Source organism: Periophthalmus magnuspinnatus, chromosome 7, assembly GCF_009829125.3.
Source record: "Periophthalmus magnuspinnatus isolate fPerMag1 chromosome 7, fPerMag1.2.pri, whole genome shotgun sequence".
Taxonomy (NCBI): domain Eukaryota; kingdom Metazoa; phylum Chordata; class Actinopteri; order Gobiiformes; family Gobiidae; genus Periophthalmus; species Periophthalmus magnuspinnatus.
The window spans coordinates 24,726,217-24,751,120 of NC_047132.1; the positions used below are offsets into that span (position 1 = coordinate 24,726,217).

Here is a 24,904-nt window from a genome sequence, read left to right on the forward strand (position 1 = left end):
CAATCCCTTCAATATATACACATAACATGAAGAGTATCAATCTTGGAAATGGGATTTTTTTGGATAAAAATATAGCATCAATTTGAATAATAATAACATTCTTAATCAATGTATTCTCTACTGCACTAATTATCCATCTGATGTTTAATATCTGGCCAAATTTGTTTTAGTTTTACAATTAGTTTCACCAAACACTGATGTAATCTATTTTATATGTACTTGCACTGGTTCATTCGTTTCTATTCAACAAAGTATCTGCTTTCACTCTGACCCACATATTTATTGCAATACTAGACTGAAGTAAAGCAACATTAAAACCCTTCACGTCAGGAGGCAGAGAATGGCAGGGGCTGAAGACTTCTATTATCAGCACGGTTTCTCTAAATGGATCTATCTCACAGCACTGTTCCCTCTCTACTCACTGTTGTTCAGGCTTCAGCCAAAAGGAAGGATGGGCCAAAGGGTGGGGGCTTTGGCAGGCTAAGAAAGAGGATTTCATAAACAGACATACAAAGGAAAAACACGATACATGTACTAGCCACCCTTGTTGCTAGATTGGAGCTATGATATTTAATTTATTTACATGAACAAATGCTAAAAAAAAGTACTACTCTCCGTGCAGTTTCCTTGAGACATTTCACCCACTGTATCTTCAAGTGCCACAAACTGTCTGGATTCTGCTAAAATAAATGTTGCTGTACTGAATTCATTAGCGCTCATTCAGAAATTCAAATTGTGAATTCAAATTGTTAGAAAAGCAAACGCTGAATGCTTGGATAGTAGATAGTCACGTTTTCATATAGCGCTTTTCCACTTTAAAGGTAATCAAAATGCTTTACATCAAGGAGCCACTCACCCACTCACACACATTTTCATACACCAGTGTACACAGACACTAGAGGTAAAGTGTGTTAAGTGTCTTGCGCAAGGACACAGCGACAGCATTCATCTGTGAATCACACCCAGCAACCTGTGGGTCAGTGGATTAGACCCCTCAACCAATGATGTTTAAGTAGAGAGCTTCAGATCATTGGACAAACACTATCAACTGAGCTACTGTAATTAGTTAGACCATGGGCACAGAAAGGTATCCACAACACAAGTACTATGCCCCAGGACGATTAAGCCAGTATAAGTAAATCAATACTTTACATTTTGAGTGAATATAAAGCACACAATACTTACAATTACAAGACTGAACTCATTGTCTTTGGCCCGCAGAGACAAAGAGAAAGTGTCAGCAGTCCCCTCCAGTTTCTCTCGCAAAAACCTTCAAATCAGGCTAGAAATCTACAGGTAATAATGGACTCAGACTTGAACTTTAACAGCCACGTCAGTTATTATTATTTTTTTTTTTTACCATCTAAAAAACTCTGCCATGCATTTGTCCTGGCCTGCTCACTAGCGTCTCCAAACGAGCCTTAAGACAGCTGCAGTACATCCAGAAGTCCTGTGCTCAGGTCTCTGCACTGGTTTCCTGTGGCTTTAAATAACTTTAAAGCAGCTCTACTTGTGCAAACGACTGAAAGATTTGTATTCTGCTCTCTTCTACACTCTTCTCTTGTAATGTTTTATGATGATTATTTATGTTTTGATTGCTTGAACTGTGATTTCAATGTCTTTCTTATTGTGTAAAGCACTTAAATGACTTTGTGTACGAATTGTGCTATGCAAATAAACGTAGCTTACCTTACCTTGCCTTGAAAAATAAACCATAGAAAGATTTAAACTGCTCACAACATCAAACACTATTCCAGTGCAAATGATTACTTGTCAAAGCTGTTACCCAACCAATCTTAGGCCACATCCCAGCAGGTAAGCCGTACATATATTGAGTTCAGAGTGTAATTCTTTTCCTCACCCTTTCAGAGGTGAAGACCCGAAGGCTTTTTTCTCTCTTACAGAAAATGACCCAAGAATAACCCCTTTTCTTCCCCTCCATGGTTCCTCTCCTCCTGCCTCCTTTCACAGGCTGTCAGAGGAGCACCACAATTACCTCTCAGGACAGGCCGGTCCACAGGAGACACGGACGTTTTTAAGTGTGTTTTAGAGGCCTGTAAACGGACCACATCCTGGGCTCATTCAATATAGCCTCTTGTGTCTCATGTCAGGAAACTTTCGGGAACTACTCAGCCATATCACTATGAAGTCGAAGCTTATCAGAAAATCACTGCAAAAGGACAAACAAAAGTGAGGTTTGGTGACTTGTGGAATAGGGACTGTTGGCTAGATTTTAACACACCATTGCATTCTGCTGATGTTGTGTTACGTGAGAGAATCGGATGGAACTAGGGTTGTCACGATACAAACATTTTGATACTAAGGAATAGGCTCAATACTAAATACCGATTCCAATACCATGATAATAATAAAAAAAAAACATGATTTAGACAATAGAATGTGATTTTCAGCTTTAAATAATAGTACTTTCTTTTATATTTACCATGTGGCCTTATATCTATGTCAACGTCCAGGTAGATTCCATAGTGGTCCATGGCGTATAGTAGTCTGTGTGGTCTTATACTCGTTCTGACACAGCTCAAGATCATTCTCTATTCAGGGAAGGTTCATTTTTGTCCTGTGACTGTGACTAAAAAAAAAAAAATCTAGTTTCGATACCAGTTTTAGTATCAGTTCAATCTATATGTGATCCCAATGAGCACTCCCCGCATCTCATTCTGTTACTAGAGTATAAAAAATATAGTTTGAATATTGGTTGAAAATGCAGTACCTTTCTATCCGGCCAGTTGTATTTGGCAAAGATGGCATCGTACGTGTCCACTGCTCCATCTGTCACCAACATAATGGCTTGACTGCACTCACTTCCTCTCCCTGTTTCATTGAACTACACAGACAAAGAAACATAAGAATACAACACATTTAAGATTTGGACATCTTAAAGGTATATAGTAAAAAACTGTCGATTTTTAGACCTGCAAGATTAAGTACCATCGTTTCTCCTTATCTGCTAATCTTGTAGTTTCTATCTGTGCATGCTCTGAACTAGTATTCTCAAAATATTTCAGTATTTTTGTTGCATTTAAAAGTTGAACTTTGAACAGAATCCTATTATAAAAACCTAACTTAATGCTTAATGCTTGCCATAAAAAAACACAACTAGATATTTTTAGCAAATTGTGATTCAGCCCTATTGATTATGTCGGTTATGTACTAGGCCTGTCACAATAACACATTCTAAAGTGCGATATATCTAAATTTAGATGATAAACGATAATATTTAAACTAATTTATACCACTGAAACAATGGCCCAAGAGCAGATTTATACCACAAAACTATTCTAAATCTATAATATTGTTAAAAAAACATGAACTGCAGTAAATAAACACCAGAATGAAACACTTAAGTACTGAGTTTACATCTGTAATGAGTCATAGAAGTTAATAATTCAAACTTCTACAGCTAAAATCTCAGTCATAGATTCCCTACTAGTGCCCAGAATGAATACTGATCCCCAAAAATGATTGTTCCTCCTATCATATGTTGAATGATAAGCCCATATAGTAATTAACGTGACAGGCCTGTTATCTAACATACAGACAGCATGTTGTGGAGACTGGTAAATGCAAACATCCATGTCAAACACACAAGATGTATTTGGAAATTATGGTAAATGTGTATCTGCCTTTGATTAATTGCTTGTTCAAAATGAGCCTAGTTAAGTACTCTGAGTCACGAGTGCCTTGTTTACTGGCTTTTTACAGGATTTTGTTGATTTAATTATGGCAACACTCATTAATTTTGTGCATGAAGCAATCTTTTAAATAGGGTGATGTGTGTTCACGTTTGAAAATGTGTTTTAGTGTATTGAAAACATGCATAACTTACATCACTTAGCAGATTAAAGGCTTCGGTCAAAGCCACGTCTAACATGCCGATTCCTTGAGCAAACAACTTGTCCAGGTGTTCTCGGAAATGCTGGGAAAAGGAAAAGGAAGGAGCACAAGCAAAGATGGAAAGTTGTCAGTGATAGATTAGCTATCTACAGGGAACAGCTGCGTGTTTTTGGGGTAAAATCGGCAACCTAGCAAGTTTATGCATCTGAAAAAATGAAATAAAGCATTTGTTTGGTTATTACATAAAATATCTCTCTACATGCTCTCTAAATAGTGTACTGATTTGATATTTTGTATTTAGTTCAGAGTTGTTGTTTGTTGTTCTTGTAACTGTTTATGTGTTGTTAATGTAACTGTGTTTGTATGTGATATAGATGGTATAAAGAAATGGACTAAGGGAGTGTAACGTCACCCACAGTGTTTGGCTCCAGTCAAATGAAGCTAATCGAGGCTAGCAGTTATAGCGACAAATTTGGAGCCGAGTTTTATATTTGGAATTCCGACCACGAGTATCATAGCAACCAAAGAGCCAATCTGGAGCGAGGACTTAGCAACACCGTTAATCAAACCTGTTGGTAACGCTAACAGGAGTAACCTCTGTTAGTCAGTTACTGGTCTGTTTTGGAGACTTGCTAGTGAGTTGAGACTGCTGTTGTTTTGTTCTTGTTTTGGCGTGGGTTACGGCCTACAATAGCCCTTGTGTTTAGAAAAGAAATTTGGTGTGTTTCCTTCACCAGAACACTACAATACTGTGCTGCAGAATTGTATGTTATATTTCATATAATTATAATGTTAAAATATTCTAAGTTTAAAATTGTCTGTCCACAAGAGTTGATTTATTAACTTGATTTTGGCCAAGTCTAATTAAAGGTCTTTGAAAATATCTAAACCAAAGTATAGCCATTTAAAGAGAAAGAAGGAATTGCATAAAAGTGAAAGCAAAAGTTCAAAGACAAACAGAAAATACAAACACGAGTCTACCTCCATCTGCAAGGACATGGATTTTCTAATGGACCCGGGCTATTTTTTCTTCAAATTGTCCTATTATCATCAGGAAATGTCACATGGAAGCCCTGAGAGGCTGAAAAGCTTCCTTTCTGAGTGTGTGTGTGTGTGTATGTGACTGGGGTCATTGTACCACTGAGGCTAAATTACCTCCGGCAATTAATAATGAGTTAATGTTGTTGTCAGCAACCTTTCATCTGCTGCCTCCTGTCTCATTATACCAGCAGTCAGCAAGCACAACACGGGATCCAGCAGAAAAGCTCATTATTATTATTATTATTATTATTATTATTATTATTATTATTATTATTATTATTATTATTATTATTATTATTATTATTATTATTATTATTATTATTATTATTATTATTATTATTATTAAGTAGTAGTAGTAGTAGTAGTAGTAGTAGTAGTAGTAGTAGTAGTAGTAGTAGTAGCAGCAGTAGTAGTAGTAGTAGTAGTAGTAGTAGTATGTTCATGTTTTGAGTTTGACAAATATATGTCAAAATAACATTTTGATAGTTAAAGCTATATATTATTTTTTGTGCATTTTAGAACATGAAATGTACGTATTCATGAATTAAAATTATTATGGCTGACCAAAAAATCGGTGTGTGTGTGTGTGTGTGAACAACCAAATCTGTTTATCCAGGCTTGGGACTACCACAAAAATTAAATTTTTTTCACCATCTGTGACTAGATTTAGCATACCTATTAACTCAACAAAAATGTCATATTTTAATTTAATTCTCCCAGGTAATGCATAATCCTGTGAAGCTTTGACACAGGTGCTTATGACCCAGTTTGTGCTGCAGTTTTGCAGTTTCTTTAAGACTTCAGTGTGACAGTCAGTGCTGCCCCCAGCTCCACTAAAAGACTCTAGCCTCCCTTATCAGAGAGAGCAGACTGCGCCTCTGAGTCACACTGCATTTAACTACAGCACTCTAATCCATATGCATTAGTTTACACTTATTTAGGAACAAACAGCAACTCACTAAAAACAAACCCTGAGAGGTGCACACATGGTCTGTACTCCATAGAGCTGTCCAGCATAACAAGTATATGGCACAAGCTGTTGGTCTGCCCTGGTTTTAACTCACCGCTATTACTTTGATTATTTTATTAAGATAATTTAGGTAGTATTGTTGCCCAGTTCACTAAACACACATGTTGAAATGCAAGCATTGTAAATATAATTTTAAGAATGGGTAAAATGTAGTGTTCTATAGTCTTATCTGTCACATTATTTTTATGAAAAAGACAAAAAAAAGTTTTAAACTCAAACTCACATCTTTGTTAGTGACATCAGCCTGGACCAGAGTCCCATTCAAACAGGGCTCCACATAATGCAGCTCCTCATTATACTGCAAACAAAAGCACAAACATAAAATCATCAGCTTAATTAATATTCATTGTTTTGAATGTTTTATAAAGATTGTGAGAACTTAACATGTTCCAAAGAATCGCCTGTTTTTCTGTGATAAAAGCTACTCTTCAAAGGCAAGAGTTTCTTGCTTATTTAACATTTTAATATTGTTTTGGTGTCTGTATTTCTTATTCTTGAAATAGACAGGTTAAAATATTCACAACAAAAAGACAAATTAGAAGAGGAAGAAGTTTAAACTTTGTACCTCTTTCCTGAAATTTCATATCTCATTTTCAAACTGATACATCTCAGAACAATATGATTAGGATATCATAGATAATACACCATTTGTTCTGAAGGAAAGAGCAGAGGTTGGCAGTGTGATGGGATGTTTTGATGTGGGAATGCAAACACACACTTGCAGGGTCCCACACATAAATGGATGGGACTTTCATCAGGCAAAGATGATAACAATGGTTTGGGCGCCGCGGGCAGGATCCAATCACAACTGTCTGTTTTGCAATTCAAATCTTTATTCAGCTCAGCGCTAATTGGTTGTGACTGTGACAGGAAGCCGTTTTGTCGCAGCTTTTCCTCTGATCTCTATTTGCACGTAGCTTAAACATATAAATAGGTTTATACACACCTTTTAGACATACTGTTATTATAAGCAACCTAATATGCATCCTAAAAAATGTACAAATAACATTTTTCTGTCAAAACAACCACAAGCCACCCACCTGGATCACTTATCACCAGTTCATCAGGTTTCTGGTTCACTGTTTATAGACACTGACCGCAAGAGTCACACACTCAGTAATCTATCACTAACTGTTGTCAAACAAAATACCAATGGGGCTTATATGATGCTGTGCATTTTATTATATAATGTCTTGGATTTACATTTTACTTTCTGTGCAATTAATGTAATTTTAATCGAGAACAAGATTCAGACATCTCTAATTGTCAATTATATGCTTGATGTCTTTTTAATCGAGAGAGCTACTTTGTCAGTAAGAACATGTGGGAAGAACAAATGGCGTTAAAAGGCTGTATAGTTTATGTTCATGAAATAAACACTAACTTGAAAATTGTGCTCAGTTAACACGAAGAAAAAACATTACAATATTATTCATTCACCCTTTACACTGGGGTGGCAAGCAACTTCTAACGTGACAGCTGCTTAGGGACTTACTGGCCAACACACTCCACAACTCACTCGGAAAAGTTGTCTCAAGTGTCTAAAGACCCAACAAAGCTGGATTCAAACCACCAACCTTCCCTCTTTGTAAGCAGTGTTCATAACAATATATGTGCCACTGGAGTAGGCTTGTTTACACTTACAGCAATAATGTTGAAGAAGTCATCATCTCCCAGAGTGTCCAGAATTGAGGACACAGTCTGCTTTGCGATGGTGAGCCTCAGCCCCTTCATGCTGCCGCTCACGTCCACCAAGATCACCACATCTTTGGGAGACGTCGCAGCCTGGATGTACCACTTCCTGTTTCGACAGTCGAACGCAATGACACCATGTTCGTCTGGTTTCCATTTAATGCCTTTTCAAATTATAGAGAAACAGAGGAAGCTTAAATAAAATCCAAACTTATAAAAGAAGAGTTATATGGGGTAGAATAGACATTAACCTACAATTTGACTATCTGCTTGTCCATATAAGATACAGTTTTAATGACATACTGTGGAATATTCCAGGCAACGCAATAACATCTCCATGTAGACAAGCAGGTGGCAGACCCTGGATTGTTATGTACAATTTTCTGTTAAAAAGATTCTCGTTTCAATTGTAACTTTTTCTCTAAGTTCCACATACATTGTCTCTACAGTAGCCTACATTTCTAAACAAATGTGTTGCTGTCTGACAGTCATTGATCCCACCCACACACCCCTGTATACTTTAGGGAGACAACAACTTAATTAAAGAAATACAACCAGACAGAATGCAATAGAGTCCCACACAGGGGAATACACGCTTACCTGGGTACTGTCGAAAAAAGCCCTTTGCACTGCCGAAGTACTGCCAGATGAGCGATGGGTCCTTCTCAAAATTATCCACAAAGACTTTATTTAGAGCCTCGGACCAGTACACACCGTTGACAATAGCAGAATCTGAAATTTAGAGGAAAAAGCAGATGGTCAAGTTGAACAGTTATTTTTATCAGTAACAAAGTGAAAGTAGTAAAGTGCTGGACTTAAGTAGAAATGTAAGTTGATGTATCTGTACTTACATCAACTTTTTACTTCACTACATTTGAAAGTATGTATCTATACTTTCTACTCCTCCACTACTCCTCTCTACTCCATTACATTTTTGAACAAGACTGAAAAGTAAAAATATTTTTTATTATAGATTGAGACCTGCTGAAAAGTCTAAGGCAGGGGTGTACAAACTATGGCCCGCGGGCCAAATGCGGCCCTCAGGCCTCCTGAACCGGCCCAACTGATCATAAGCAGTACTTTTAACAGCAAATTAAACTATTTCTACCACTATAACCTCAAACATCACATTGCATTGTGATACAGACCTAAAATGAATGTGTTTCGAGCCTTATTAATACACAGCGGCTCTGTCAAAGCTGTGTATAAGCACCACACTGCATCGATCACTAGTTTGTTGCCCTCCCCTTCGAATATGTTTTGAGATGTGGCCCTTGATAAAAAATAAATAAATAAATAAATAAATTTAAAAAAAAGTTTGAGCAAACAAAAATATGCAAATAAAAAAGCCAGACTCAATTATTTCTGTTGAACAAAATTCAGCACAAATCTTTTGAAACTTTATTAGACCTCAAAATCTTTTTCTCTTTAAAAATGTACTTAAACAGGTACTTTAATACTTTTAGTTAAGCAGATTTTTTTTTTTTCATGTGATACTTTTTACTTTCACTTGAGTATTTATTTATTTATTTTGCTTTGGTATTTGTGCTTAAGTAACAGAATTTAGTGCTTCTTCCACCACTGATTTTTAGTTTCTTCGTTCTTGATCATTTTGTGGTTGGATGTATACAGTACCAAAGTACCATAGTATGGTACTTTGGTAATGTAAATAGACTATATGAAAAAAAAAAAAAAAAAAAAAATGGTTCCCAGTGGTTAGACCTCCTGAAATGAAAAGCAAAAGTTGTGGGTACAATCAACAGAGCTCAGGATCGAATTCCCCCAGCCCCACCTACGTGTTTTGTTGTTTTTATTTCAAAATATAGAACTTTTATCACAACCACAAAATTACCTATTGGCTGTCCAAGTTTTGAAAGTTAATATCCACTGTGTGAAACCCAGGCAGAATATTATAGAGACAGACAGACAAATACCTAACGGGGAGTGGATGAAAAGCAGATAACAGATTTTCCATCAGCTCCCATTCCTGCCTTTTGTTCTGCTGTCAACAGTGGTGCCAATAAGCCATGATTGAATTAGTCTTCTGGAGGCTCATGTACAATAAGCCTCTCTGCACAGTAAACAGGCCAGGCCATATCTGTGGAGTGGAGGTTGGGTCTCAGCCAGTGCCATTTACACAACAATATGTGGGTTATAGTATTGTGCAGTTTGGAGACTTGGATCAGTATATGAAGGGTAGATAGGCTCTGATCCCCATTTCAATGTATATATAGATCTTTATCGGGGATTCTAAAATGGCCCAATGAAGCAGTTTAGTTAATTCATTATATTCCACTTGCGACTTTTAGAGGGAACAGAAAAGCTGTGGTAACTGTGGGCTTTAGGGGTACACTGGGTTTAGACCAGGGCTTTACACAGACACATAATGTAAATTTACTGATGACTATGGGTGGAAAGAGACTGAATTCCCACAACATGAGACATGAGATGAGATTTTGACATATTTTGCAATTCAGTTCACAATTTTGGCCAAAGCTTTTTATACTGTATTTAATATTTTTGCAGCTGTTGTTTTTATATATATATATATATATATATATATATATATATATATATATATATATATATATATATATATATATAATTACATTTTGATTTTTTAATGTATTTTTATTTTATTTATTAATTATTTTAATTTTACATTATTATTATTTTTATTTTTATTTTTTATCTAAGCCAAAACAAAAAAAAAATCTACATGTGAGCACAATCTTGTTACAGTTTTGTCTTGGGAGATTCTCCTCAACATGTACGTCCTGGGACAGTGGGGAGGAGAATAAAAAGGTGGACTACTACATTGACTAGTTATTGTAGTTGGTCAGATCTCGTTTCATCATTTAAACACAAGGGCAATATCACCATAGTGCAGATAAAGTACCAATAAAGATCAAATCATTCATATGACTCTATATGAAGGTCATGTTCAATTTACGATTAAACTGAAAAGCCTCAAGTTGTCACAATCAGTCCCATTATCCCATAGTTATCAGTCCCAAGTCAGGATTAATGGACTGGACTGGATCTGGAAGAACAACCAACTTCATATATTCCACACTTATATGCCAGATGCACACTACACCACACACTATGACCATATGTAAAAGATATGAAGTGAATAATGACCAAGAAGGGAAAATGGTTCTAATAACTGAATATGACAGAGGAGAAGAACAGAGCAAACATCCTTAAAAGTCTGCGAACTCATCAAGCACTGACCACTTTATCTTGGGAAAAACATTGTATTATTGAGCTTCTATAAATGTGCGCATGGTTTTTTCCGAAGCAGAGGTACATATTCCTGTCAAAAGGTCTATAAAAAATGGTGTCGTTGGCTATGTTTTGATAGTACGGAGCATTAGAAAGATGGATTCTTAAGAGTATCACGCTCCTCCTGAGATTAATCCCCAGGAGCTCTGTGATCATGGACTGACCCACAATGCATCACTCCCAACATCATTTATAAAGTGTCCATGACTGTGACTCGATAGACAATAATGGGGAAAATACAGAGACATGATAAAAGGTAATGGAATACTATAAGTACACAGTCTATGGCAGGAAGGAACTGCAGTGTACATACAAATGCAAAGAAAACACTTCCATGGACGAACAGCAAGCCAAACCTAGAGTGCTCACAGTTATGTAAATACTTAATCTTCTCATGTAATAGTTGGGATGAACTGACAAAATGCATCTTAAAGGTGTGGTACTGGATATGTACTTTCTTAAAAAGTGAAAAGCAGAACTAGTTCATATTAAATTTTTTCCTCACTGCTTTTCAAAACTTTCAGAGACCTGTGCAGCGTTTTCATTTATCTTTATTTATACAGGGAGAGCCCAATGAGAGTACTTCAACTCCTCTTTAATAAGTGCCCTGCTAATAAACAATACGAACAAACAACACAAATAAGTACATAGCTCCATTTAAAACATTAAAAACAGTTACAGGTGTGATTATAAATGTTTCGCACCAGATTATCTAAGTCGGTGTATGTAGTTTTGTATGTCCTTTGAAATGTATTCTATTTTTGGGAAGTAAAAAAACCAAAAGCTTTTTTCCCCATTTCAATTCTAGTGCAGCCAGTTTTTAGACTTAAATAATCATGAGATCTTATATTAAAAGTTCCTGTATCAAAGTTCAAAGAGCAAGTGAGATGTTCAGGCAGTCCTAAAGTAATCCTTTATAAATGCATTTGATACAGTGTTGTTCTCTTCAGACAGATAGAGATGGCCGACATACTTTTTCATAGAGTGTACAGTGTCTGTTTTTAAATTCATCACCTGTTATGAAATGAAGGGCTGAGTGAACGAGGGTTTCTAAAGGTTTCAAAGTAGAGGCTGAAGTCTGCATGTACATTTTATCTCCATAATCCAGTATACAAAGAAAGGTTGCTTGAATAATTTATGTTATGTAATTCAATAGGATACAAGATTTGTTTCTATAATAAAATTATCATTTTGATTTAAGCGGTTACATAATTCTGAGATACGTATTTTAAAAGATAAATTTTCATCAAGCCAAAACCCAAGATATTTATAGGAGATGACTCTTTCAATCAGTTGCACCATTTAGTGTATACAAATGTGTAGAGCATCAGCTCCTGTGGGCTTCTTCTGAGTCTGTGGAATGGAGTACATTTAAGACCTCCATGTAAGTTAAAGATCTTCAAGAGAAAATGTGACTGCTATCTGCCAGAGGTTCAGCCTCAACATAAACAAGATCAGAGGACTCATCATCACCAAAACATCACATTTAGAGATAAAATGCCTATTAAAAGCATTATATATTTCCTCTTTAGAATTTACAATAGCTGTACCCCATAAAATATCAGCTGGTAATGTATAAATACTAGGCTCTGAGGAACTTTATATATTACCATATCAGGGTCAGGGAATGCTGAAAATCACTGTAATACAGGTCAGAGAATATTCTCACCTTTGTACAGAGATGTGTCTTTTTAACTTCTGTATATCGAATACACCCAATTGGACAGTGGTTGCTAAAATCCAGTTGGAAAACACCATTTACCTTATAATTATGGGGTTTGTTTGTTAAAATTATATCAACGAGTGTGGATGGACATGGGAATTAGAGGGAGTGCTAACTCCTCATGATTTAACAGATATGGAAACTTCTTTCAGGTCAAGACTGTTAAATCTATTTGACAGCTCCAGTGGCTGCCTCTGATGAGGACTTGAATGATGATGTTAGCGCTTTCCCTTTTCTTTACTATTTGTAATGAGGGACCAGTTGTGCAAGGGAGTAGAGGAAGTTGAATCCTTTTGTTTTAGCTGCACCATGACAACCCCATGTATCAGGCCGAACACGGGTAGAAGTTGGCTGACTGCATCTCGCACCAGCAGGAGCGGAATTTACACCGGGAACAGCGATGGTCGCATCTAATTCATTCATCACGGCGATGGACAAGGACTTAGATTTTCCCACTGTCACCACCGAGTCACAGAACTGCTCATGAGACTGGCTCTGGGTTTGAGTCAGTAGGAGATGTGCTTCTCTAATTCTGTCATCCTCACTTCCAAGAGCAGACAGCTGTCATTTTGCATCAAGTCAGTGAGCAATACCATACTGTAAAGGAAGTTAAACTCCACCAATAAAAAGATCAGATGTAAAGAATTGTTATATGAACATGAATGTATATGAACATTTTAAAACTTCAAAACTTACACACAAAGGCACACTCCACACTCCACCAGGAGATATGTGTTTTATACACATAATGTAGAAATCCTCACTTACTACTCCAGTAGCATCATAGTTTAAGAATATTTATGCCTGCTCTATATTTCTCAAGCTTATAACTTTGATTTACTGCCACTGATTGAGGGATTTTTGAGAAATAATGCCTTATAGTGTTAAGAAGTTTATGTCACCGTCCTCAGAACACAGAGGCACTGAACACAGAAGCATGATTATCTGACAGTAATATGTTTTATATTTAGATGGAGATAGTACACAACTTACTTTGACCTCAAGAGTTGCTTGTACAGTATATCTGTACTGGGGCAAATTTGTTCAAATACCAGGGGAACAGGTACAGGGCCTTTAATTGTGATTTATTATTCTTATATTGTATTTTCCTAGCCAATAATGTTTTGTTTTTTAAGGTCAGAGGTATGAAAAGTGGTTCTATGGCCCATCCAACAACTACCAATGCAAATCACACGGATACATTTGTAAAAGCAAAGAAGGTTGAGTGTCATGCCCAAGGACACAACAGCAGTCAACAACAACATCTGTCAGAGAACCGACTTCACTGCAGTTAGTCTAATATGTAACAGATGTGTGACATCCCCTATTAGCAAAAATGAGCCATTTCTGAAACAGCAAAGAATCAGTTGTGTTTGGTCAAATGATTACTGTCACCTGCACAGAGGAACAACCTTGTGTTGTGTTTAAAGAACAACTGCACTATAATAAAAACACAACACTTGAACCTTGGAGTAGATGTTTGAACTAAATAACTGTGAGAGGCATCAGTAAACAGAGCAAACAGCCACCACCAGCCCTGTGACTAGAGCCTCATTCAAATTCACTGCTCACAATACAGATACGGCTGCAATAATAGGCATGCAGGCTTTCACAAATTTATTTCAAAGCAGAATAATTAAAGCACTGCAAAGTGTTTTTCAGAAGTTTGACTGAATTTCCTCAGACTCGTTCACTCCCTAAAGCTTCTCACTGATTTCTTTTCAATGAGCAGCCAGCATTTTATAAAGTGCATCTTATCAACAAAAGTGGGGGAGAAACAAGCAATGTATTTCATTTACAAAGTTTGAAATGTATAAGAAAGGCTTAAGACATAACATTTCTATCAGAGTAATGTTATGAAGTTACGTCTGTGTTTCAGAAATCCTGCGTTTTTAAAAATCCTTCACATATTTTTGAACATTTATTTGAGTTTATTTTGATGATGACGCTTCACTTGTTCTTAAGCTCTATTATGTAAGTTAATTATGACTTTGAAATAAAAGTACATTTGCACAATTCAGTCCAACCCACCTCCACAGTCCACACCTAACCTCTTCTCAGTCTGTAATATTACCTATATGGCTGTGAATGGAAAACAAATCATTATTCCTTTTGCTGCTCCAGACTACACTCTCCCTTTCATTCTGTTGTCTTGTGCTTCCTCTCCTCCTTGCCTCGTCACTCACGTTGATCCTGGCTGTAATTAATACGTTTCAGACCTTCCATCAGTCTGACTTAACCTACTTCCAGTTTCATTTACTTCACCACTTTCCTCATTCATCATGGTTTAGTTTTGTCCTGTTTCATTGCCAGGGGTGGGAGTCTGGTTAGGATAACAGGACCTTCATTGTATGTGGATTGCTATATGTGCAGAACCTTATGGCCTGGATTGGTGAATAGTAATACTGAACTTGCTCGCTTACAGAAAAATCACAAACTGTAGATTAAGCCTGTCACAATAACAAACTTTGACGCTGTTAAGTAAGTTAGACGATAAACAGTAATATTGCAACTCATTTATGGCACTGACACAATAACCCAAGAGCAGATTTAAGCCATAAAAATATTCTAAATCTACAAAATTGTTAAAAATAATGAGCTGCAACAAATACATTTTAATTAAACACTTAGTTTACGTCGGTAATGGGTCATAAACTTTATTAGTTCAGCCTTTTACTGCTTAAATCTTATCATATAGCCAAAAAATTGTTTATTATATATATAATATTGTTCCAGCTTTTTCTAGCTCCCTTTCATACTGTATATTGAATGATAAATTGATATAGTAATTACAGTGGCAGGCCTACTGTAGATACTCAGTGAGAATTGTAAACCAATCTGTGTCTAATATCGATAATTATAGTTAGATTAAAAACTTGCTATGGGGAATTTTAAGCTGATATTCCCCAAACACTTTTCTTTATATTTTAAGACAACTAGAAAGAATCTATACTAACCATAAAGACAGGTGCACAAACTACTCTCATTGTGCATTTCCTGTTTGTATGGGCCGAACTTTGGAATTATTTCACAACTTAACAACTATTCTAACTTCTCACTCGTCTTAGTGTGAGTAATAGCTCTAAGCTTTTCTCCAACACTGCATCTTTTTGCACACATAAATTTGATATTACCAGTTCATCATTCTGACATTCTATTTCTGCGCCAAAATTAGCATGTTTTAGAAAATAAGAAATATACTGTACCTTTATTATACATGTTGGTGGGCACCTGCACCACACTCAGACTGAGGTTAACCGATAAATTATTGAAATGGTCATTTGGCTGCAAGACAAATTCTCCCCCGAGTTCCACACTGTTGCCTTCTTCATCCACTTCGTTGATCAGGACTGCATTGAAGTATTCATACTGCAAGTACAAGAACACACACAGAGATGTTTTTATTTTTAATGATACAAAAATCCTTTCCTTGCAAGCATTCCCTGCATTGCCAGTGGCTGCTATTGACACACAGTATAGAATGACACTGTGGCCCAAGTGCTGAGTAAGAGCAGCCAGTGGACTTGGGTAACATGATGCTTGGATCATCTAAGACACTGGGGTTGTCAGAGGAGTGGAGAGGTGCTGAGTTGACAGAGCTGTCCTCATGCAGTCTATGCACAGTCTCACTAGTGCTAAGCCTCCCATGTATTTTTAGCACGGTACATGCTGGAGAGACTATTAATAAGTCATAGGCCTTGATAAATATAGAGATTGCAAAGACTTGAAAACCTCACCACACTGCGCCACAGCATGCAAAAGCTATAGGATGGGAAAAGACAGTTGTATTTTATAACTTGTATATAAGAGTGATTCATATTGCATTTCTCCAGGCGGGGGAGCTAATTGCAAGGTAAGCGTTTTTACACCTGCACTGACAGAGGGTGATTCGTTTAAACACTTCAAAAACAATAGTCTTTGTGGCATTAAGATCTGCTTTTTCTCCCAAAAACCTCACCAGAGCACATACTGACATTGTGTTACTGGGCAAGACATTTACATACCTCAGAAATCTAATGTCATTGTACAACAGAAGAAACTTTATTTTTTTCAACTGATTCTTTAAAGTTGCATGAAACGTGTTCAATTGATAACATTTCTTATTTCAATCTAGGTCATGAGTATACATATAATACCTAAGAAAGTAATGTTGGAAGATTTACAGTACAACTTATTACACTTCGATGTATATTTACACTTCAGACACAGGCCTAATGTATGTATGACACTTTAAGCTTTTTTCAGTGGCAGGCAGTGCAAGAGCTTACAGAGCATATGATTGAATGGGTGCCTGTGCTGTGCTGACTAAACATTGTTTCTCTCATCTTGTCCGCTGTATTACAAGTCGTGCACTAAACAGTCATGAATTTGCTGAGCCTGCACAAATACTGACCTTCATTCAAAGAAACAACTCATTCCGCAATACAAGTCTTCTCAGTTCTCAACCTTATCTCCTCTATGTCACTATCATCTGAATAAACACAGGATAAGAGTTTGTTTAACATGTTTAGCCATATATTTAAAACTTCGGAGAGCTTTCAGTGTTCAAGAATAAAGGAGGACACGTGCACAAATACACCGAGTCAGAGGCATCTCCACCTGCAGCAGCTGAGGCCCCATTGTGTCTCTGAGCTGTTCCCTTTTCGCCCTCATTAGGACATCCTGCTTCTCTACATCCTCTACCCAAGCTCTATACTGGCTCTACTTTCTGTCCTACTATGGGCTCTAATGAAACTTTATTTTTAGATATCATCGCACTCAGCTTGTGTTAACCATTTTGTTTTGGCGATCAGTCAGCAAGTCTCTGGTTTAGGGATGACCCAGACCGGTATTCAAATTGCACTCAAATTAAAATGAGCCACAGAGAGCTTCAATCTCAGAGATGGCTCCTTGTCTCTCCCTTGTGACCAGTGCTGTGAGTGCTTTGATTTTATGAAGCTCGCTAGATATTTGAAAAATGATAATGTGTTTAACAAAGGGAATGAAAGGGAGTTAATTATTTCACTGTTGCTTGGTTAACAACAAGCAAACCAGCCACTTTTCTTTCTTTTATGCCATTACTGCCTGGGAGTGCCACATAGACTGTAGATATAAATGGACATAGGTAACCTGCTAGCCACCGTGCTCCAAATAAGTTGTCATGGGCATGCTATCAGCTCCATTGACTCTGGCTCCAATTCATTTTACATTAGAAAACTGTCGCCTCTTTCTCCGTAACTGCTGCTGTTAGTCTCGTCATTTTGTTCTTAAAATGTTCATATTAACCCGCTCTACATGATCCTTGTATTTTTATTTTGCTATCGTGTCCATAAATCAAGATATGAACATTAATAAGAAACAAATCAGTCTGTTAGCGTTAAGTTTGATTGACAGCTTTGCTAAGCGCCAGTTGGGAAGGGGCGTTACCTTCAATACCCTCACTCCTGATTGGCTCTTGCTATGAAACTCGAATTCCAAATATAGAACTTGGCTCCAAATTCACCGTTATATCTGCTAGCCTCGATCCAAGGGTGACGTCACACTCACTTAATCCACTTCTTTACACAGTGTATGGAGTGTCACAGTCATCACAAATGTGTCACTAATTTTATGCCTGATGACCTTCCCGGAGTCACCTCTTAGCTTTGGACTGTCAAAAAAACAACTATTAAATGATCAATAAACCCACAAAAAATACATATATTAAAAAAGTGTGGTTTCTTGTAATTAAAAATCCCCTTGCTGCTTTGATGCGTTGCTATGCAGGCTAATACAAACAGGGGTAAGAGCATGTGTGCAGCTGTGCATAGTCCCTGTGGGTGTATGTGTCAATTATGCCATCAAAGCATTAACAGTGAAGGAGCAGCGGAGCCACTAATGCATTCCCCGATCATGTGTTAACAAGCTGATCTTTAACTTCTATGTGCATTACCCAGAGAGCGCCTCCCACCAGCTCCTACTCACTGTGCCAACTAGAACAAGGACTGGAAATTAAAACTATCATTTTTTACTTTTAAAACTGACTCTTTTAGATTTGGCTTTGTGGGCAATGTTACATGACACTATTTCCTATTATTTCTGTCACTAATTAGTTGATCTGTTTACTCTCCATTCTCTAGTTTGACAAGACACTTCACGCATCTTGGAATAAGTAAAACCCGTGCAGGGCTACAAATAAAGTTATTCAATACAAACAAAAACAGATGCTATGTGAATGAAGTAAAACACCCATCTACAGCAATATTTATACAAGATACATATGAAGAAAATATAAGGTTGAACCAGCGTTAAACTCGAAACCCCTGCAGTTCTCCACTCTCATCATCCACGGTTTGGTCATGGTTGGGATTTGGGAGGGTGCATCACTTCTACAATTGGGGAGGAATGGAGAAGAAACAGCCACTAGGCATGGGTGACGCTAACAAGAAGTAAACACAACAACATGTTTTTCCTATCTGGGAATACTGAGAATTTAAGATGATTCAAATCAAATAAAGTCAGGTTTTTGTTGAGGACGTGAATCAAGATCGAGTTTAAGATTTCCTAAGATTTTGTATCACTATGTGCAGCCAACAGTTCCAATGTAATAAATACATTGGAGCGAGAACATCTAAAAATGGCAGGTTTGTGTTCAGCTCTTATAAGACTTGGATGTTAAGAGCAAACCTACCTACCTGGGAAAAGTTGTTTTATGTGTGTGTGTGTGTATTTGAACACTACTACTATATATTGACAAAGCTATAAATTGATCCAAAATGATACCACAGAGAGACAAACTGAATGACACCATTATTACGAATAACAGTGTACAGACAGACAGACCGCCGTGACCACTCCAGGAGGTCAGAACAAGAACACAACCGATTAATCGACCCTTCACCGCATCTCCCATCCGAACCATACTACCGCTCCACTCCGATATCGAACTTGCTAATTGGCTGTTTGTCTAAAGCCTGTAAGGAAGAATTTCATTGGCCGCTTTGCTCTGTGCTTTCCTATTTACAGTACGCGCGCACAGAGGCTAAGAGAGTGAGGGAGGAAAATCGCAGAAGATTACCGTGCCAATTTCACATGGAAGAAGAAGAGCTCTGGAAAGGATAGATAAGGAAATTCCTATCAAAATGCTGCCAGCCAAATATGTATCCAAAGAGAAAACACACACACACAAACATTTTATAATAACCCAAATAGTGATGGAGGAGGTTTCACCCTACAGCGTGGATGTGATATTTTTAGCTCAGCTGGTTGATAATTAGCATCTATTCACTGCAGTAAAAGGCCTTATTATAAATGCCACCATCAAAGCATTGTACTACACACAGGTACAGCACAGCAACAAGCGTCTGAAAGGCTACAAAGGTTGGCTTGTCAATTATAGAAAGAATTACATCTCAATTAAAGAAGGAAATCTGCAACTAAAAATCCTGAAATATTATGATACTAAAAGGGAAATCTGATCGTGTTTTGTTTACAATATGACGTAACAAACATAAGAATGTTATATAGTTTACCATTTTATTCCCAGATACGCCTCAAGTGACAAGATGATAAGTGTTTTGGTTCCATTCCACTGAGATAAAATTTAATTCTGAAAAAAAAACAAAAAACAAAAAACTATACTAGATAATTAAATACAATATTATTTTAATTTACACATTGTGAAAACTTTTTTCCAGGATTGGTGTTGAATGAAAAAATACTTTACAATTTTAAATAACCACACACACAGCCCAATCCAAAAAGATACACTGAAGCAATCTCTTATTAATAATATTATGTGTGAGCCAGTGGAGTGGGGATTAATTTGTGTCGCCTGGAAACCACAACCTCCCACAATAAGAGCGGGACAAACACAAATCTGGAACATTCTTTCATGCAGCAAGACTTAGTTATTTGAGTGTGAATCATAAGTAACCATGTTGATTTGATAATGCCTCCGCTCACTGTCCTCGTTTGGCTTTTCCATACACTGGTGTCAGATGTGCAGTGATTATTGAAGATTTGGCTGTAAAACAGATTTGATGTAAATTAACTTGTCTCATTTGGTGGTGTTCTGAAAATAGTGACTAATTACATAACATTTGTAACACGGGATGCTAAATTACTGGATAATAAACATTTCCTATTGGAAAAAGTTTGAATGCCTTTATAACAAAACACATAGATGTGATGTGTGTACATTAGAGATGACAATGCAGTAATGCAGGGTTGGGTCTGAATAGTACTGGGGAGATCGCTAGGGATATCAGGTGCCACAGCAGTAGTGCTGGCTCAAATGCAGACACTTCACCCACCTTGCCCAGTGAATGTGGTGTGAGTGAGTGATCGGTGGTGGTTTGAGGGGCCAACGGCACAGATTGGCAGCTGTGGCTACAGTAATAGTTTAAAACCACCGAGTAAGGAGTGAATGAATACTGGACAAAACTGTAAAACTCTGAGGATCTGGAAAAGCACTATATAAACATTAATGCATTATTATAAATAATTGACAATCTTGATTATATACTTCACAATACAATCATGAGAACTACAAAAATAATCATTGTGACACTGAACAATTTAAAATAGATTCCATAAAAATAAAACTTAACATAAAGTGTTTTACACTGTAAGTTCATGTAGACTTTACTTCAGTTTCAAAGTTCAGTTTCATGGTTTAACATGTGTGGATTGAAGTGTTGTTTGGTATGACTCCTGCAATATTTGAACAAAAGTGATGTTTCTAGCGACAATAATCATAACAGTAAAATTTGATATTGTAACATTATTTAAATATCTAGTTTGAATGCTTGAAACCTCCTGTCTATTTCCTTTGGGACTGAAGCTTTGCTATTTCAGGTGAAACAAACACAGTGGGCTCTTCCAAGTAATTGCTGGCATAAATCGCTGAGCCCACACGGTGTTCCTATGGCTCAGCACAGTCAGACATTGTGTTTAATATATTAAAGAATGCATCATGGGTATTGTAGTTTGGGGACAGGGATGATTATACCTCTCTATTGTAATGTAAATGGTCTATATGGGACACCTGCACTTCCCAGTCCCCAGTGCCTACTAGCGCTTTGAGATCATTTTTAGAATAAATTAGCACTTCTACAGATGCACTTCAGCCTAATGTGATGCAAGAGTATTATGCAATGTAGAAATAACTGACACACTCAAGGCAAATGGGTTCAAAGTCACCAATCCTGACAGTTACAACCAAAAAGCTGAATCAGTGTGAAAAAATATAATGACACACACATATATTTACTACTTGCAAATCCTAAGAAAACTATATTTACAGCAATATTTGTAGATGTTTTGTCACTATAGCTTTAACATAATGCAGCTATATAACTTCAAATAACAGTCACTACTGAAGATATTCCCATGCCGTAATTTCCACTTTTCCTCTCTTGTTGCCCCTGGCCCAAATATTCCAAGTAACTGTTACATTGTGTGACATGAGCTCATATTACTAACAAATGTATGTGTGTAACATTTTATATTAACTTAATCTAAATACAGATAATTCAATTCTATTAGTTACTTTTAAAGGGCCCATATTACACTGTTTTCTGATTTATGTTATAATGATGTTTCCTTATCAAAATCGTACTGGGGGTTATGTTTTGTTTCATTCACACATGTTTAAGGTATATTTTTGAGGAGGTAACAGCATTATAACATGACAAAATCTCACAGGAGTCAATTTTGTGTAATATAAGACCTTTAATATGTGGTTGTGCAGTAACTAGAATAACATCAAGGGGTTAAAATCCGGTAATCAATCTGTAATGGTGCATGGCAGCTCAAACCGGGGGGCATTTACTATAAGACCTTTAAGAGCTGACAGAGTAAATGGAGCCTTACCCACTACAGCCAGAGACACACAGCACTCCATGTGTTTTGCAAGATGTTTGAGACTTCCCTGTTGGTTTAGCATGAAGTTTTGTATTTTTGCTTCCAACTGTGACCCCTTCTTCTTAAGTAAACAGTTGAGAGACTAACATCCAGTGAAAACAACCACGAAACTACATTTTGCGATCGGCACCCGAACACGCTATAGGCAGGACTAAGCTCAAGCTACTCGAAAGGATTTGGAGCAGTGAGACTAGAGGCAACATGTGGAGATGTGGCGATGTTGGTTGTAGCACTTTATGCATAGGATATACTGTTTTTTATAATGATGCATTTTTACAATTTACATTTTTTACTACATTCACAAAGTGCAAAAAAAGCTTGGTGAATAAATGTGTAAATTATTCTGTATTTGACATAACCTGATTACTTATGCTATCTGAGATTGTGTTCGAAACTAGAGATCGAGCGATGTGAGTGTCAATGCTGATACTAATGTCCGATAAGCTCTGTCGATATTGTGGGGCCGATATTTTTGGGCCCGTATTTATGTGAATTTTGATTATTCTGGTCACATTTTTTTTATATCGCTTTTCCAACTTCAAGAGACTCAAAGCGCTTTACATCAAGGAACCACTCGCCCATTCACACACAGATTCATACACCACTGTACGCAGACGCTGGGGGCGATGTGGGTTAGGTGTCTTGCCCAGGGACACAACGGCAGCATTCATTTGTGGGAGCTGGAATCGCACCACCAACCTTGCCCCCAAATCATGTAATACGAATTAAAAACAAACTCATCCACAACGCAATACAAACTGAATAAGATAGTATTGTGGTCATATTTTGTGTTGTAACCTCCTGATTAGGCTTGTCTCAATAACACATTTTGAAGTGCGATGTATTGCTGAAGTAAATATAGACGATAAACGATAGCATTGAAACTGAAATTGAATTTTTTTTTTTTTTAAATATACATATTCTCACATGGTTTCAGGCAATACACAAAAAAGTCTCAGTTCATCTCAAGTTTTGTGGTTATGCTTAATGGCTCTGTTCAGCTTTGCATATGACTGAAAGGTTTGTTATTCTGCACTCTTCACGTGTTAATTTCATGATGATTATTCATGTATTGTGTATTTGTGTATGAATTGTGCTATACAAATAAACTTGCCTTGCCTTGCCTATGTATCGTACCTGTAGGTCTGGGTCCTCCTCATGCTGAAGGTGGGCCTCCTCTGCTGCCTCCACCAGTCTCTGTAAAGCAAGAGAAAGAAATCTCAAACATAAAATAGAGCGAATTTTGTGTTATCAACCCAAAGGCATTATCCAAGAAGGAATTTTGAAAAGTATAGAGCCAGGACAAGATGGGACAACCCTGAACCCCCTCAGCGGACAGTCATTTTGTGTGCCAAGCAGACAGGTGATTTTCCTAAACGCTCCAACAGATGAGGTAATGACCTTCTCTGCTCTATCATGGGTCCATCTAGACTTACACCTGTGCATATCGTCTCTCACGCAAACACCAGTAGGCGTGGACAAAAACGGTGTATCGGTCAGCAAGTTTTCAAATAAAAACAGAAAAATGAACATCAGATACAAGAATCTATTTGCTCAACCTAAAGCTTAAATCTTATCTCAGTACAGAAAAATAACAAAAAGCAGCCGCAATACATATTAAAAGGCCCATATTATACTGTTCTGATCTATTTTATAAGGTTCTCTCATCACAAACATGCCTGGAGTTGTGTTTTGTTCCATTCACACATATATTTTTGAGGAGGTAACGACATTATAACATGAATTAAATCTCACAAGAGTCAGTTTTGTTAATATAGGACCTTTAACCCCCTGAAAATATCGTTCCATCTATCATTCAAGTCTATACAGCAATCATCATGACAGGCCTACACACGATTTGTTATTTCTATTCTTTTGTTCTATTCAGTTTCTTTCTAAGATTTAGTTCACAAAATGTACGGATCTCTCTCTCTCGCTGACGCCACGCATGGCACCTCGATAGCCCTCCGACTGTGTAACTTGTGCAGCTCATCACTGCTCTCATTCACAGCTGCTCCTGGTGTTTATGAGTTTGGTAATGCACTTCCCTTTCACATTTCCATTCAGATGGCTTTAGCCGTAAAACTAGTGCAATCAGTCAGCTTATTCCAGCCCGCCTGTGTGTTACTGAGTGTGAGTGTGAGGGAGCCTCCGGTGGTGTAGCAGCGGACCTTTTTGGGAAGCAAACACTGTAATCTCAGGGCTGGCCAATCATGTCCCTCACCATAGCAACACACCTGGTCAGTGCATATGGTTGCATTTTATTTTGCACCGAGCTATTTGTTCTTTATAGCCAGAGCTTGATAGTGAATTCATTGATGGCACTCAAGAATATAGTAGCTTTAAAAGTTGCAATGTTGTTGTCTTATCAAAAACATACCTGGAGTTGT

General features: G+C 37.2%; 1 protein-coding gene across 2 annotated transcripts in view; it reads right to left on the bottom strand.

The window, feature by feature from the left end:
* Window positions 1-24,904, bottom strand: part of cacna2d3a (calcium channel, voltage-dependent, alpha 2/delta subunit 3a) — a 110,685-nt gene that overhangs the window by 39,880 nt on the left and 45,901 nt on the right. For both annotated transcript variants that reach the window (XM_055222961.1, XM_055222960.1), the window contains exons 3-9: window positions 23,652-23,711; window positions 15,836-15,998; window positions 8,219-8,350; window positions 7,571-7,782; window positions 6,150-6,224; window positions 3,848-3,937; window positions 2,732-2,845 (exon numbers count right to left, since the gene is read on the bottom strand). In XM_055222961.1, the coding sequence (XP_055078936.1) occupies window positions 2,732-2,845; window positions 3,848-3,937; window positions 6,150-6,224; window positions 7,571-7,782; window positions 8,219-8,350; window positions 15,836-15,998; window positions 23,652-23,711 (846 nt within the window). The remainder of the gene's footprint in view (window positions 1-2,731; window positions 2,846-3,847; window positions 3,938-6,149; window positions 6,225-7,570; window positions 7,783-8,218; window positions 8,351-15,835; window positions 15,999-23,651; window positions 23,712-24,904) is intronic.